Source organism: Pleurodeles waltl, chromosome 4_1, assembly GCF_031143425.1.
Source record: "Pleurodeles waltl isolate 20211129_DDA chromosome 4_1, aPleWal1.hap1.20221129, whole genome shotgun sequence".
NCBI classification, from domain to species: domain Eukaryota; kingdom Metazoa; phylum Chordata; class Amphibia; order Caudata; family Salamandridae; genus Pleurodeles; species Pleurodeles waltl.
This window is the reverse complement of record NC_090442.1, coordinates 267856212-267872283: the sequence shown is the minus strand read 5'-3', so window position 1 is coordinate 267872283 and position 16072 is coordinate 267856212. Positions and strand designations below refer to the sequence as shown.

Genomic DNA, 16072 nt, shown 5'->3' with positions numbered 1-16072 from the left:
TGCTGCCTCTTACCTGGGGTGAGAAGGACTGAACGTGCCTCTCTACATCCTCTAAAGAACTTAAGTGACTCCAAGGGCTTGCTGGCTTGCCTCCTGTACTGAAGTCTTAGGGCCATCAAAGACATCCCTTCCATCCTGCTTCGGCTGCTGGACTCTGCCAATGGTGAGCCCTGCCAAGAGATACCAATCCAGTCCTGGGCCTTCAGTGCTGGTGTTTGCCCCACTGTGATTGTTTTTTTTGCCACCTGAGGTGCTGTTTAATTATGCACTGCAGTGAAGGCAGCAATATGTCATTCGGCATAATAAATATGGCACAAGTGGTCATCACACCCCTCCACCCTAACACCTGCTTCATTTTTAGTTAGAACATTTAAGATTCACACACCCCTAAAACCTTCTGACTAAACTACACCCCTTGTGTTTGGTTACAGGTTTATATACTGGCTGAATGAAGTTTCAATAAATGCATTGGCTTTAGTCATATTATTCACAGGGGTGATTTGGGGTCCTACAACTAAACAGGCTATAGTACCACAACTAGATGTCTCTCATCCAGTGCTGAAATGTGCTTTTGATGATACATGGTATTTTGAATTGCAGGTTGTAATCAACAAAACCTCTTTTTATTAAACAGTTGGTCAATTGCAGTAAAGCAGTAAAAAAGGAATATACAATCAATAGCAATGGAGGTCGAGAAACACAACATATGAAAGGTGCAGGAATAATTCCATTTCCATCAGTAAGGAAATCCTGACAGTTTACAGACTGCTTAACCCATAGGAAACACACCGACTAGTGGAATGCAGTAATATGCATCACAGCAATATCTCTCCCCTGACACACCCCGGTAGCTGTGCTACCCAACCTACACCTTTTCCCATTTTTTAGGACAGCCTCTGCTGAGGTACACACTGTATTCAACTTGTTGACACCAGTCTAAGTCCACCTCCCAGTCATCTACACGAGGGGGAGATGCAACACCCCAGTTCTGCATACTTTAAAGCTTAGCTACTGTCACTGCAAACACCGGACAGATTATTTGGTACCTTGGCCAGGCCACCTTCCCTGTAATATTAAGGAGATGCCAAGTGGGTTTCAAGGCGATCTCCAGACCTGTACCCTGTGCCAATTTCCCCCTTCCCAGTAGGTCTGACATACTGGGCATCCCTGCAACACATGAAAGAAGGTTTCCTTCTGTCTACACCCTCTCAGGCACAGGAGGGTGACCGCCCACTCCACCCAATGTAAAAGTGTCCTGGAGTAGTATGTTCAATTGAACAAGTCTGAAGCAAATCCAAATGGCTACTTCTCTAGGACTCTCTGCAGCCTCTATCAAGTCTTCATCCTCAAGGGCTCCCAGGTCTCTTTCCCAAGAGGCCTGCAGGGCCACCAGGGGATCTAGTGAGTTACACATTAGTTTCCTATAAATAGCGGAGATACCTTTATCTGTCAGAGGTCAATCCTCCAGTAGGGTTGTTTTTAGTACTTTGGATCAATTTGTATTTGCTCAATGTTTCAATTAGCCATCTTAGTAACATTATAAATTCCTTTATTTCTGCCTCCAAGTAACTGCTTCTTATGTACTTCCTTCATCTGGCCTACAGCTGTCGTTCTGCGCCAGTATGGAGGCCTATGGTTGAGTGGTAGATCCTGTTTGTGTAGGGGAGTGGCTTTTATGAGTGGGGGCTAACAAATACTTTTCTTTTTATCTTGTTTATCTTGTAAGGTGTCTTTACTGTATCTCATGATGACTTTAAGCTCTTTGCTAAGACATTTGATTTTGTGCTCTAGTCTCATGAGGCAGTGTTGCCATTGTGAGGTAGAGTTGCATCTGAAATTATGGATAATTTCAAGGTTTGCTTTCCGCTGCTCTTTTCTATGCCGCTCTCTGACTTTCTGCTCTGAGATTGTGAGCACTAGAACGTCTGGTTCCTTGGATGGGTGTAACCTGCCCTGGTGGTGATAGTCTGCTGGATGACCGATGGACTACTCTATGTGCTGTGTGTATGTGACTGTTGGGTTTTCTGGTGCTTAATTTGGGTCTTATCTGAGGAGATGATGTCAGACTAATATGTGGGAATTAGGCTGCCCTTGCTCTAGGGTGTTGATGACTGGGCCTCTGCCCCTCTGTTCTGGTTCAGTAGCTTTGTGAGAAAGGGAGATAAGTTTCATGCAGAGGGCAGTGCTTGGTAGATTGCCTTCTTGTTGTGACCTGGTGGGGGTGGAGATAGAGAGGGCTGGAGATTTATTTTGACAAGCTGGAGTTTGGTCCTTAGGGATTTGTGGGTTGGTGTCTGAGTTTGACTGAGGACCTTTATTGTATGCATGATCTTCAGGGGACGGGTGTGCTTCTAGTACTTGGAAGAGTTGATCAAGTATTTCAGGATATGGGCCAGATGTTCGCACCTGACTATTCCCATTCATGTGGATTGGCATAAGTTCAGCATTAAAAAAGAGGGAGAGTGAAATGGATAGTTGGAGGCTGTGAGGTATTTGATGGAGATGGAGACAGCCAGGAGTGTGTTCAGTAATATTCTCCACTGAGCTATATGGTACGCAAAAAAGATGACCTCTGATTTCAGTGGCCCTTTATTAGTACAGAACCAAATATCAGAGGTGCGTTTCTGGAAGCTTCTTTAATAGTCTGAGAGTCAAATTTTAGACTGCATTCTTGGGCAGGCTAGGAAGGAAGTTTATTTTGAAGGAGTTTGGGCTGGATGATTATAATCTTATCTGTAGTGGGATGGGCACTGTTGGAAATGACCTTTCTACAGGGTCACCCCCAAACTTTTTGCCTTCCTCCTTCTCTTTTTCTGACCTCAATTTTGCTGGCTTTAGGACTCTGCACACTTTACCACTGCTAATCAGTGCTAAAGTGCATATGGTCTCTCCCTAAAACATGGTGACATTGGCTCATACCCAATTAGCATATTTAGTTTATTTGTAAGTCCCTAGCAAAGTGCACTACATGTGCCCAGCGTTTGTAAATTAAATACTACTAGTGGGCCTGCAGCACTGGTTGTGCCACCCACATAAGTAGCCCTTAGCCATGTCTCAGGCCTGCCACTGCAAGGCCTGTGTGTGCAGTTTCACTGCCACTTCGACTTGGCATTTAAAAGTAATTGCCATGCCTTAATCTCCCCTTTTCCTACATATAAGTCAACCCTAAGGTAGGCCCTAGGTAGCACACAGGGCAGGGTGCTATGTAGGTCAAAGGGAGGACACGAACATGTGTGTTCTCTATGACCTGGTAGTGTAAAACTCCTAAATTCGTTTTACACTACTGTGTGGCCTGCCCCTTTCATAGGATAGCATTAGGGTTACCCTCATATACTGTTTGAGTGGTAGATTCTATCTGAAAGGAGTAATAAGGTCATACTTAGTATGGCCAAAATGGTAATACAAACTTCTGCTGACTGATGATGTTGGATTTAATATTACTATTTTAGAAATGCCACTTTTAGAAAGTGAGCATTTCTCTACACTTAAATCCTTCCAGGCCTGTTTTGTCATGGCTTGTGTTAGAATACCTATCCTTTGTGGAGATACCTCTAAGGTAGGTCTATGGGCTTGTGGGTGTTCCCTGCCTCTAGCCTGAAAACTGATTCTCCCATCCAAGTTGAGCCTGCTCAAATAATCATAATCAGATGATGATCATATCATGAGTCTGGTCAGCCTCCTTCGTTACATGGGTTTCGATCATTTGTAGTTTGGAGTTTGAGCACTCATGTGTTCTCTTTTTTGCTCCTTATGAACAGTGAGAGAAGACTTGGGATGGTTGTGTAAGATTTATCTACAGCAACCCCAATTTATGCTTTGCCACCACAGTTCCCATCTTGTGTGCTTTGACTCTGTCTTCTAGATCTCTAGAAAGAGGAAAGTGTCCAATGATGGGCTAAGGTACATTATACATGGTTAGGTTCTCAAGAATTAAGAACCAGCCAGACCAGTTTTTAGTTCGAAGCCTCACAGGGAGGGGCTCTTTCCCTTCAACAGATTAATAAGCTTCTTTCTTTCAATGTGCTGAAGAAGAAAAAACATGAATACCCAAGATCCCAGTGAGGAGGGACATTCCCTTCAACAGAGTTGAAGTAAATAGCCCCTTCCTATCTCAATGCATTGAAGACCAGGAGCATGTCATCCTATTTCTCTGCCCACGTTCTGTGCTGAGGTGGAGTCATTCCTTTGTTTTTATGACCTCCACAACCCAGCATTAGCTCTTCCTATTATGGATGTCTCCAGTGCAAAATGAAGCAAAAGAACAAGAAAGAGCAGAAGGGAGGGGCACAACAGAGGCTCGTTCCAGGGCAAGCTCGCGGGCTATGGAGTGAAGAAGACAGACCCACCTCTCTAACCAGAAACCAAAAAAAGAAAGAAGAGAAAAAAACTCATGTCAGGAGGCCTCTTCTTGGAAGAAGGGATGTAGAGTTTTGAAGCTATTAAGGGTGCTTGTCTATTCTTATGCTTTTGTCTTTCTGCTTTTCACTTCCTTTCCCTTCTCTGGACTATAACGGCTATAGGGATCATCTATCCATGTTTTAAACACAGAAGATTGGATAAACAATCTTTTCATGACATTAATAAAATCCTGTTGCAGTGTTGTTTGTGGTGATCATAATTATTGGGGGATTTTCTCAAACACCAGATTGAAAACTTACACATTTGGTTGTCAGCTGAACAGAAGTGGCACCAGAGAGGGGAAGAAGATTTAGAAAGTATGTCATGAACTTGTTAAAACTCTTGATGTCTGTTGGGATTTGAATGATCCCTGCATGATGTACAGTCATGTTCCCTTGCCCTGAGTGCCTGACTGTGTGTATTAGGTATTCTGGTATTTGACTTTTGGCATTAAGGAAATGCTAATTTAGTATATACCAGAGATCTGGACTCTCATATGACCTGCAGTGGCACAATAGGTGTGCACCCTGATTGACTGGCAGAGGATTAGTTTTTTTTCTGGGCTTAGCACATACAGCAGTAGTAGCAGAAGCCAGTGGTTTTCATCGATAGCACTAGACTGGAGATCTTCCTGTTCACTTGTGTAAAGTTCCACTTCTAAATGATTACCCAACTCCTTGCCGTAACCTGCCAAGTTTATGTTGTGCAGGTTTGTGTGTGTAGCCTGCTTGGTAAATGCAAGGTGTGTCAATGATCCACAGTAATGGAAGTTTGTGTGGTCAATTGTAGATACTCCAGGCCTGGCCATTGTAAAAGATGAAGACAAGCCTATTTTCCAAGACAGTGGAAGTGTATTGCAGACACTTAAATAATGGGGGTAGAGACAGATCTTCTTCAGAAATTAGATGAGGCCATTTGCTTGGCAATGAGTTGCTTATCACTCTTCCTGAATACTACCATGTGCTAGATGGTGGGAGAGAGGGCTAGGACTGTGCAAGGGGACAGGGGCATTTAGGTGAGACCTGGTCTTTTGTTGTTCCCTGATTCCGCTTTCAATAACTGATGATAGCCAGGTGCAAAAATCTCACATTTCCTTGTGCTTCTGTTATGGAAACTCTAAGGTGAAGACTACTCTATTGCTATATTTGGAGACTGATGTGGGAAGAACACCTCCTCAAATTGGTTCTTAATTTGCAGACGGTGGATATACATCTACTGATTTTGATGGATGAAGGTTGGGGCCCACTACATCTCTGGTTGTTCTAGTTCCAGTTCCACTATGTCCAAGGAAGAGAGTGCTGCACAGTCTACTCAGGGGCTGCTGTGCAACCAGAGCTGGTGTCTGCATGATACTCAGCTTCCTAGAGGTGAGGGGACTTCAATTGAGTCCGATCTGTTGTTTAAATTGCTGTGTACTGAAGCTGTGTAACTGTACCCCTGTGCTGAAGTGCCAAGCAGCTAGCCTGGCTACTGGTGGAAGGATGAGCCCAGCAATCCTCCATGAGGAGAGTCTGTTCAGGAGAAGCAAGGTGAAATATGTCTCAGATGCCTGTGGTGCATCCAGAAGAAGACGACGACTGGGGAGTGCAATCTGTTGATCCTGGTGTCTGCAGGCTTGCAGTCTCTCCACATTGTTAGGTAGCCTTTGCAGGGCCAAAACTATTCATGTCATGATCAGGCTTCCCGTGCAATCCACATCAAGACCCTCAGCTACTGCAGAGGCCCAATCTGGAAAGCAAGGAACTAGAACTTTTGACTTTGAGGATGCTGGGCAGCCACAAAGAGAACTGATCCAACCAGTGTGGTAAGATAACTATTAAAACTAACCTGTAACGACTAAGCAGTAGCACTTCAAAAATGAGAACTGCACTTGAGCCATAATCAAACTAAAACCTCTTACAAAAGAAAAGGAAGGGTGGGGGACCCAGGCCAGGGCGGAGGGGATGGCTGGATAGAGGCACAGCATTGCCTCATAGTGCCTAAGGACACTCAATTCTCATGTTAGTATGTGGTATTTCATTTTAGTATGCATTAAAAGCACTTTTCTTTCTTGAAAATATCTCCACTGGGATGGATATCCATTTATTGTGCTGTTGTGTGACTGATGCTCTGTGCTCTCCAGATATCCCCACACTACCGCCCGGAGAAGCCTGTGACTGCTCACTATCGCTGAAACGGAGAGTCAAGTGCTGAAGGGGTTGTACCTGGCTTAGTTTGCAATAGTCATTGTAGGAGCAACCCTAGGTTATCAGCAGTGAATGGCCGCAACCCCCCTGGTTGAGGCTCAGTAGCCCTCATTGACCAGTGGCCTCACAAATGTAGTTTGACAGTCAGTGAAGCTATCTGAATTGATCAGGTTAGGACAGTTGTGGAAGCAGATAACTAACTAATCCTCATTACTTCGGACAAGTGAAAGAAATTGATGGGACAACAATGTTATATGTTTACTACACCAAATGCTGCCAAGAGATTCAACTTAGTCAGTATACATAATTTTCAGGAGCACACTATGCTTAAAATTTAAGCTATAAACATGCTAGCTCACTATTAGTTACAGATACACTGTGCAGTTTGGAGAACCAACATTATTTTAATGGGAATAAGCTGCCACTTGGCCGACATGGAGGTTTTGTTCACCATTGCAGCAGGTAACATGGAAGGACAATCACATCTCTGGGTTCTATGATAGATTAAAACGTGGGAGAACCAATGATTTCTAAACAGATTTGAGTTTGAATGAGCTACTGTGATTTGCACTCCACGTTGACAGAAGCAAGATCTTCAAGGATATATTACAGAAGGCGGGCTGAATGTGCTAGCCTTAGTGTGATAAGATTTAGTGTGTGGCCAGGACACCTTGGATCATAAAAGAGGCAGAGGTGGGTAGTCATGCAGAAATGTATGAGGCGCAGTGATAAACAGCACCATATGAAGGGCAAAGAGTCGGAGGGACATGATTACAATATGTAATTCAATGTAGAGTCAATAAAATGGTCTGGCAATAGACTGGAGCCCAGAATGAGCTGGTTTAATTGTGAAAGCAGTTCAGGGCGTAAGGGGGGGGAAGGGGTTGGAACGTGTGAATAAGACTACCAAAATCTTAGGAAATACCACCTTGACTGCTGCTACTCTCCAGCAACACCACCTTCCCTTCTGGAAGGAACAAATGGGTTATTATTTCCATTATATTTAGCAACAGATGGACTTGGTGGGTAGATGGCTTCCCCTACTACAATGTGCAATTTTTAAAAGAGTTATTGAAACAGTCTGTTGCATCCAAAGCCTGTTGCACCCAAGAAGGGCAGTTGATGCCTCCAGCAGCAGAACTTTGGGGCAGATTTCCCTGTGCCCCTTAGCACCCCCCTATCACCACCATGTGTGCGCTGTATTTAAAATACGGCGCACCAGTGCGTAGGGTAGGGGGCACTAGCGTAATTTTTCATGATGCTATTGATGTACTCTGCAGGAGGAGCGCCAACATTTTGGCGCTACTCCTGCAGAGTACATAGGGCCCCATTCTAAAGAATGGAAGCCCCCTTTTAACGCCGGCTCTTGAGTAGGCGTTAAAAGTGCCATAAAAAATAGCATAAGGAAATATCATAGATTTCCTTACGCCATTTTTCCGGCTCCCCTAACGGGGGAACGCCCCCTTTACGTACATTATACCTAGCGCAGGCATAATGTAGCGCAAAGGGTTACAGAGTGGCGCAATGCAAGCCTTGCGCCAGCCTGTAAATAAGGCGCTGGGATTTCAACCTCGTTGGGCCACATTAAAGCCAAAAACAGTGACATTAATGTGGCGTAAGGAGGCGTTAGGGCACTATACATATGCCCCTTTGATTCTTTTTTCCAAGGACTGACAGTTCAGGCACCCAGAGGCAGGTGATAGTCCATAGACCTAGTCCACATAAGGAATTCCAAATAAATGCTGTGGTGTAATTTACAAACAGAAGAGTACCATCAAGCTTTTGGAATCAACGGATAAGGCATTACTTCCGGATGTACTTTTACATGGATGCACGGGGCGTGATGTGCAGAGTTAATATAAGCCATATCTCAGTGACGCTACATGAGCATGTAATGCGAATAAATTAATCCAAAATGCGCTGGGAGAATTATTAGCAATAGATTCTGCACATCACACAGGAATGAAACACTTTGTTGGTTTTATTTTGCAGATAATGAAGTTAGTGGCCACCCATTCTTAGTAATGTGTTATTCTTAAATGTGTATAATTAGTCATGTCTACAGGGTGGAACTTGGCAGACCTTTCCTCTAAGCAGCTGCATGTTTTCCCTTTTGTAGTCATGCTATGCAAGGCAAACACAAGCTGAGCATACTTCCACAATGCTACTGGCCAAGTGACAGGCTTTAAGCAGGCACTGAATGCATAATTGCACTTTAGCTAAGAATGCCAAATCTTTCAGGAATGTATGAGGAGTTCAACACGGCAGTGTTATTTTTATTTCCTAGCACCCTATGTTTAAATCTTATACCGGAGGGTTCCTTTATAAGACTCAAAAGTACAAGGTCACATGTACATCACAACCTGCCAAAGCAAGACACATGCGCCCCTTCAGTGCTTGTGGTCACTGCAATCCAATGTAATAAGACATTGCCCTTGTGAAAAATAGACACCATCTATTTGTGTTTTTGTAGTTTTATATTTTGTGGAAATATTCCTAGAGTCTCAGCGTGCTATACAAGTAAAAATAAAGGCAAATGTATAAAGCAAATGCAGACGTTTTGATTAGATGACTTCAGTCATATAGTTAGCTATGAGTCGGAGAGGAGAAGGAAGATTAAATGTTTGTTGGTTGGCTGGCAAAATACAGCCATATAAACTTGAGATTAAGGAAAATCATCTATAAAAAAGCAGGTCATATTTATAAAACATGATAGCGTGAAAACATGGAATGTTGTCACCTTGTTGCCAGATTGCAGTTCAAGCGAAGCCTGAATATTGTGTATGGGTGTCATTTTCCATAAACAGAATAGCAAAATACACTGGGTGTTACAATTTAGGATGTAGATTGGAACACGGATTCAGAGTTAAATCCTCATATCTATTTCTCTCCGTGATACTTATGTACAAAACGAATCTGTCTCCCCTTTCCCATATGTAGCCGTGTACGGCAGGTACCTCTTTGTTCATCGGTCACCCGGATTTGCTACCCCTCTTGTGTAAGGTCCAAACATGTACACATTTTTGGATACGGAAATGTCTGAGGACATTCAATACCTCCACACCTGTGGAATGAATTAAATTTAATAAAGTGTGCTGTATGGCGTTTTAAAGCTTGGCTGGCACAGCACCCAAATTTGTGGGAGAAATAATTAAGTAATATTCCCCCTCGCAACACTGGAGATCAGCTAAAACAAATTACCTGATTCTTCCACGGTTTCGCGAAGTAAAATGAGGAGGTCTGCTTTACTCATTTGTGGCTCCCACCATTTGGAATACCCTACCAGATTTAATAAGATAAGGGAGGAGATGACTTTTTGTGAATTGCTGAAAACTTGGATTTTCAAATAGGCCTATGATATTAAATAAATCCCTGCAGCCTCATGCAATGATGTATTTCTGTAAAAGCCATGAAATCATTAGTGGAGGTGCGCTCTAAAAATAGTAATAACATAGCAAACGTCAAGTTTTAATCGAAAAATACATGTTATAGCCGATCCCGTCAGGTTTATGACTGGCTGCATAGTTCCCATCCCTGTGCAAACCCCGTTAAAAAGGCTTAAATTATTTGCAGTTTTATATATCACAAACCAAATGTGCTGACTACACAAAAAAAACAAGCAATACCCAGTTGCAACTCACAGATGTTTGAGGAACAAAATGACGGTGTGTCAAGTGGCACATCTTAGACCAAACTATACCACTAAGACTTTATAGGACCTTCGATTAGTGATTGCGGACAAAAGACAAGTGCAGATTCCAGATGCCAAAATGTAAAAAGAATCTCCAGGAAGATTTCAAAAGCTATTGAGGCCTCAGGGCCGAGGAGGTTAGGTGTACAACCATGCAGTCTGAGAATGCTGAGAAATGTTGACATTGCCATTAAGTCTCGAGAAATTTAGTTATGCTTTCTTGGCATGCCTTTCTCCATCGTCTTTTTAACAACCAAAAACTGGGTGCTCTTTCTTGCAGGCAATACACCCAGATTTTCAACGATGTGCAGCTTTCACCCCTCCCATACTCGCCTTGCAGCAGAATTGACTCTTCCGAAGCTGAAAGCATATTCACATGCAGACCGACAAAGTCTACCTAGACCGGAGATCATCTCATTCATATGCATGACCAAGAAATTGAGGCGTGGTACAACACATTGTGAGGTTCTACTTACATGAAGCAGGAGAATGAGAGTGGGACAGCACAGCAACTAAAATATCCCTGCTATCTAAGAGTTCGAAGGCACAAAAGGAACACAATCTTACCAGGCAGTTGAAGTTTGAAAAGACATCAGTGGTGAGCTCACGGCGTCCCCTTTTAAAGTATGCACTGCCTGTGAACTTTGAGAACGAGTCTGTACTTGGCACGTGTCCCGAGCAGGGCTGGTCCACTGGCCTTGTCCCTGCTGCAGCCACTTCCCCTGTATGCCCCACCGTGCCAGATAAAACTTGCACCAGTCATAGTTCCTTACTGCGTAATACAGAAAGTCCAACACCAACAAGATGACAACAAAAAATCCATAGATCCAGACGCCGACCAGTGCGCTGTAATTGCTGGAAGAAATAATGCAGAAAATGAATATTCAGCAATACATCATGATTATGAGCTTTAACTTGCAACGAAATAACATGTGGAGTATGAAAAATGTTTCATATTCTAATAATTAGAATAGTCACTTTGAAAATCTGGAGTAAACTATGAAATATATTCAGTTAAATGGATTATTTATAAACTCATTTCATTGAAAATGCACTGACAAAAACTGTGAATGATACAGTAATGTTCTTATGAAGGCTGCTGATCTACAAACACCATCAACAATCAGAGATTAAGTTGTATGCATTGGATAGACTTTTAATGAGGATCTTTAGACATTCATACATAAAGACTTTTAGAAGTTATCAAATTAAATGTACTCGATCTTCATTTCACTGTGCGAGCTAACACACAAAACAAATCACTGTAGGTAATAATATCTTCAACCTGTCTCCTTGTCCCTCTACCCACACTAGGTTTGTCGCGTAGGTCTACTGTGGCAGTGTTGACAGTTTCTCCACCGTGTGTACCTTGGTGTGGCTCTACCCGCCTTCTAGAAACTGAAGAGATGCAAAGTCTAGGCACCAGAATGAAACAATTTTGATCACTAACTTACAAAGATCACTGCATGTCCTCTGTATCATCCACAAGGCTGCAAAACATGACCAATACTTCCCTCAGGTCACGAACCATCGCAGGCCCTAATCTATGTCATTATCACCACTCTACTAAATAAACTGAATGCAAACACTGGAATTCTGGCAACCCAGAAACTAGAGTGATGCCCCTTTTAGCAACAAGATCCTGGAGGAGTTGCTGAGATAGCTCTAAGACTATATGGAAATGAACTACCTTCAGCACGACCGTCAATCTGGCTTTAGATCTATCAGAGGTAACAAGACAGTAGCAGTACATATAAAAGAGGAACTGCTCCACTCCGAATAAAAATACAAAAACAGCCATGGGTTTTTGGTTGACTGGGGTGTGAGCCCTGGTCAAGCAACAGCCACAGTTACTTGCAGGGTAAACCACAAAAAGTCACTAAATTAGCCTGTGCTTAACCCTGGGTAGCTTGGCACAAAAAGCAGTCAAAATTACCTTAAGGCAAGTGTAAAGTATTTATGCAGAACATAAACAATAATAAAATGAAAACACAACACAGGCAAAATCCCAAACCCTTTTAGAAGAATAGAGTACATTTTAATACATTATTTGACACCAGAATAACAAAACTCCAATCAGTAGAATCAGAGAACAAGAATGTTGGACTTTTGTTGCTAATGCAGGTTCATCCACAATCTTTTTGCCTCCTGCCTCCTATTTTTTCTGAACTGTTGCTGTTGGCTTTTGAACTCCGAACACTTTACCACTGCTAACCAGTGCTAAAGTGCATATGCTCTCTGTGTAAATTGTATGTAATTGGTTTATCCATGAATGGCATATTTGATTTGCTAGTAAGTCCCTAGTAAAGTGCACTAGAGGTGCCAGGGCCTGTAAATTAAATGCTACTAGTGGGCCTGCAGCACTGGTTGTGCCACCCACATAAGTAGCTTTGTAATCATGTCTCAGACCTGCCACTGCAGTGTCTGAGTGTGCAGTTTTACCTGTAAATTCGACTTGGCAAGTGTACCCTCTTGCCAGGGCTAAAACCTCCCTTTTCTTACATGTAAGGCACCCCTAAGTTAGGCCCTAGGTAGCCCCAAGCGCAGGGTGCAGTGTATGGTTAAGGTAGGACATATAGTAATGTGTTTTATATGTCCTGACAGTGAAATATTGCTAAATTAATTTTTCACTGTTGCAAGGCCTGTCCCTCTCATAGGTTCACATGGGGGCTACCTTTAAATCTGATTAAAGTGTAGATTCCCTTTGTGAGCGGATGAACATGTGGAATTTGGGGTCTCTGAGCTCACAATTTAAAAATTCATCTTTTAGTAAAGTTGATTTTGAGATTGTGTGTTTGAAAATGCCACTTTTAGAAAGTGAGCATTTTCTTGCTTATACCATTTCTGTGACTCTGCCTGTTTGTGGATTCCCTGTCTGGGTCAGTTTGACAGTTGGGCTGGTTGCACCTCACACAAGACAGTGACACAAAGGGAGCTGGTGTGTAGTATGCATTTCCTGATGAGCCATCTGTGCTAGGAGGGAGGGGAGGCATGGTCACTTACACCTGAAAGGGCTGTGCCTGTCCTCACACAATGCAATCTGGTGAGTGTCTGGGGCCTGACCTGGGCAAGGCAGGATTTCACATTCAAAAGAGACTTTACTTTGAAGTAGGCCTACTTCAAAGGAGAAATTGGGTATAAGAAGGGCAGCCAAAACCACAGACTTTAGATCACTTCTGGATATCAAGAGGAACCTCTGCCTGGAGAAGAGCTGAAGAGAAGTGCTGCCCTGCCTGTGACTGTGCTTTGTGGAGCTATCCTGCAGTTGCTGCTTCTGCCAGAGTAAGAGGGCAAAGACTGGACTTTGTGTGCCTTCCATCTTGTGAAGAAATGTCCAAAGGCTTGATTTAGAGCTTGCCTCCTGTTGTTTGAAGTCTCGGGGACAGCAAAGTCTTCTCTCTGCCAGCACCTGGAGTCTCTTGAGAGACTCCTGCTCTGTCAAGTGGTGCCCTATCCAGTCCCTGGGCCCTTGAAAGGAAAGCTGGTGGAAATCCAAGGAAATCAACTTCGGACAACTTCGGACCGGCGCTGCTGCTGAATCCGGTGACGCCGCCTGCAACCGAATCTGTGATCTTCGCTGGAACACGACGACCTTCGCAGGCCCGACACTGCTGCAGCCCCGCTGAAGTCCGCAACTCCGTGGAAGTCGCCGCACCACATCGTGACCGACGCCGCTCGAGGTGGGCAGATTCAACATTTCACACAGACGCCACGATCCCTGACTTTGCGCATCGACTTGTTTTCACTCTTCACCAAAGGTACTGTACTTGGGGGTCTACACGACTCCGTGTCTGGCGCCGCTGGCGTCGGCTTGTTGGGAATGACTCCGTTACGATGCTGTGTTAACACCTCATCGAAGCATTTTGTTTCTCTAAGCGCTATTTTTGAATTTAATCTTTACAAATTCATAACTTGACTTGTGTATGTAGGATATTTGTCGTTTTGGTCTTGTTTTGTTTAGATAAATATTTCCTATTTTTCTAAACTGGTGTTGTGTCATTTTGTAGTGTTTTCATTAAGTTACAGTGTGTTTTGGTACAAATACTTTACACCTAGCTCTCTGAAGTTAAGCCTACTTCTCTGCCAAGCTGCCAAGGGGGTAAGCAGGGGTTAGCTGAGGGTGATTCTCTTTTACCCTGACTAGAGTGAGGGTCCTTGCTTGAACAGGGGGTAACCTGACTGTCAACCAAAGACCCCATTTCTAACAAAGAGTTATACATTTGTAAAGTTTTTAGTAAACACTAGTGCCTAAAAACTCAAATCTAAGCACCAATCGCTGACATCTAGCCATGTGAGACCGGAACAAATTAAAAAAATATGGCTGACTGCAATGGAGCACAGGTCGAATACGCAAAGTGGATTGGGCCCAGTCAACACTTACCTTCAGACTAAGAAGAAATTCAGAGAAAAAGTGTCTGAGAAGGTAAAGTTCAGTGGGGAAAGGCTGCAGGAGGTGCCCGAGGAGAGAGCGTGTGGTTGCATAGCCTTGGGTCAAAGCAGCGATGAAGGTTTCTACATTCAAACTTAGGGGTCGATTATGACTTCGGCAGATGGAAAGGCCCATCTGCCAAAGTCCCGATGGGTAGGTTGCCGCTGGTGCGGCCACCTCCCTGTCAGCCCCATTACGATTTTCCTGCTGGGTCAGCAGACGGAAACAGAGTTTCCGCACGCTGGCCCAGTGGGAAACAGCCTACAGCATTTTCACCAGCTTGTAATAGAGCTGGGGACAATGCTGTAGTGCATAGGGTGCACCAGCACCCATCACAAAACTTTCTGTCTTCAAAGCAGACAGGAAACTTTGCAACAGGGCAGCCAGGGGGGCCCCTGCACCCCGTCTCCGCCAGCAATTTCATGGCGGTCCTACCACCATGAAGCTGCTGGCGAAGAGGGGAGTCGTAATTCCCAGGGCAGCACTGCTTTCAGCTCTGTCCTGGTGGATTAGGACCACCATCACTGCCAGTCTGTCCTGTGGCGGTAAAGTGGCAATGCAGGTGGTCTGACCATGGTGCTACCGCCGCAGTCGTAGGGTGGCGGTCGGTCCACCACATTGGCGGCAGTTCAACAGCCACCACGACCCGCCAGGGTCGTAATGAGAGCCTTAGTCTCTGAAATTAAGTAAAAAATTTCCAGGGGGGAGAGGCAGAGGGCTGTAGCAAAAGACAGTTTCAAAAGGTCGGATACCACTTTGGCAAAGGACCGCTGATAAGGATTTGCAGCTCCAGAGAAGGACGTAGCTGCAGAAGTCAATCCAACCAATGATTGAGCTTGGGCAGACGAGTGAGCAGGATGGTCCCAGTCTCCTCCTGGTTCTGAGAGCACCTTTGGGCAAAAATGTGTCCTTAGTTTTGAATTTTGGTTATCTGGGCACCTTTAGCACCACTTCCAAGGGTCTAGGACTAGAGGCGTACCACTTGGAGGATCGGGACTCACTCAGGGTGGGCCCAGTTATAGGTTCAAGATGGAGGAAGTCTTTTTTGTCCTTGTGGCTCTGAACAGGAAGCTAGCAAACTAGCCATTGTGAGTCACTCTGGTGGTCCTGGGACAGATGAAGAGCCAGTCCTTGTACTCAGGCAGAAGGCAGCACACCAGCAGTGCAACAGCACAGCAATCCAGCAGGGCAGCAGTCCTTCAGAGCAACAGTCCAGCAGAATGGCAGTGCACCCAGCAGAACAGCAGTCCTCCTTCCTCCCACAGTATCAACTGGTCCACAAGTGTACTGGTGGGTGGGTCTTAAGGTCCTATTTTCATACCCTTATACACTTCCTCTGGAAAGTGAGAAAGGCATTAAGGAAGGTTC

General features: G+C 44.2%; 1 protein-coding gene across 4 annotated transcripts in view; it reads right to left on the bottom strand.

Moving 5' to 3' along the window:
• SHISAL1 (shisa like 1) overlaps positions 1–16072 on the bottom strand; it is a 644593-nt gene that overhangs the window by 199913 nt on the left and 428608 nt on the right. For all 4 annotated transcript variants that reach the window (XM_069228280.1, XM_069228281.1, XM_069228279.1 and 1 more), the window contains exon 4: positions 10843–11130. In XM_069228280.1, the coding sequence (XP_069084381.1) occupies positions 10843–11130 (288 nt within the window). The remainder of the gene's footprint in view (positions 1–10842; positions 11131–16072) is intronic.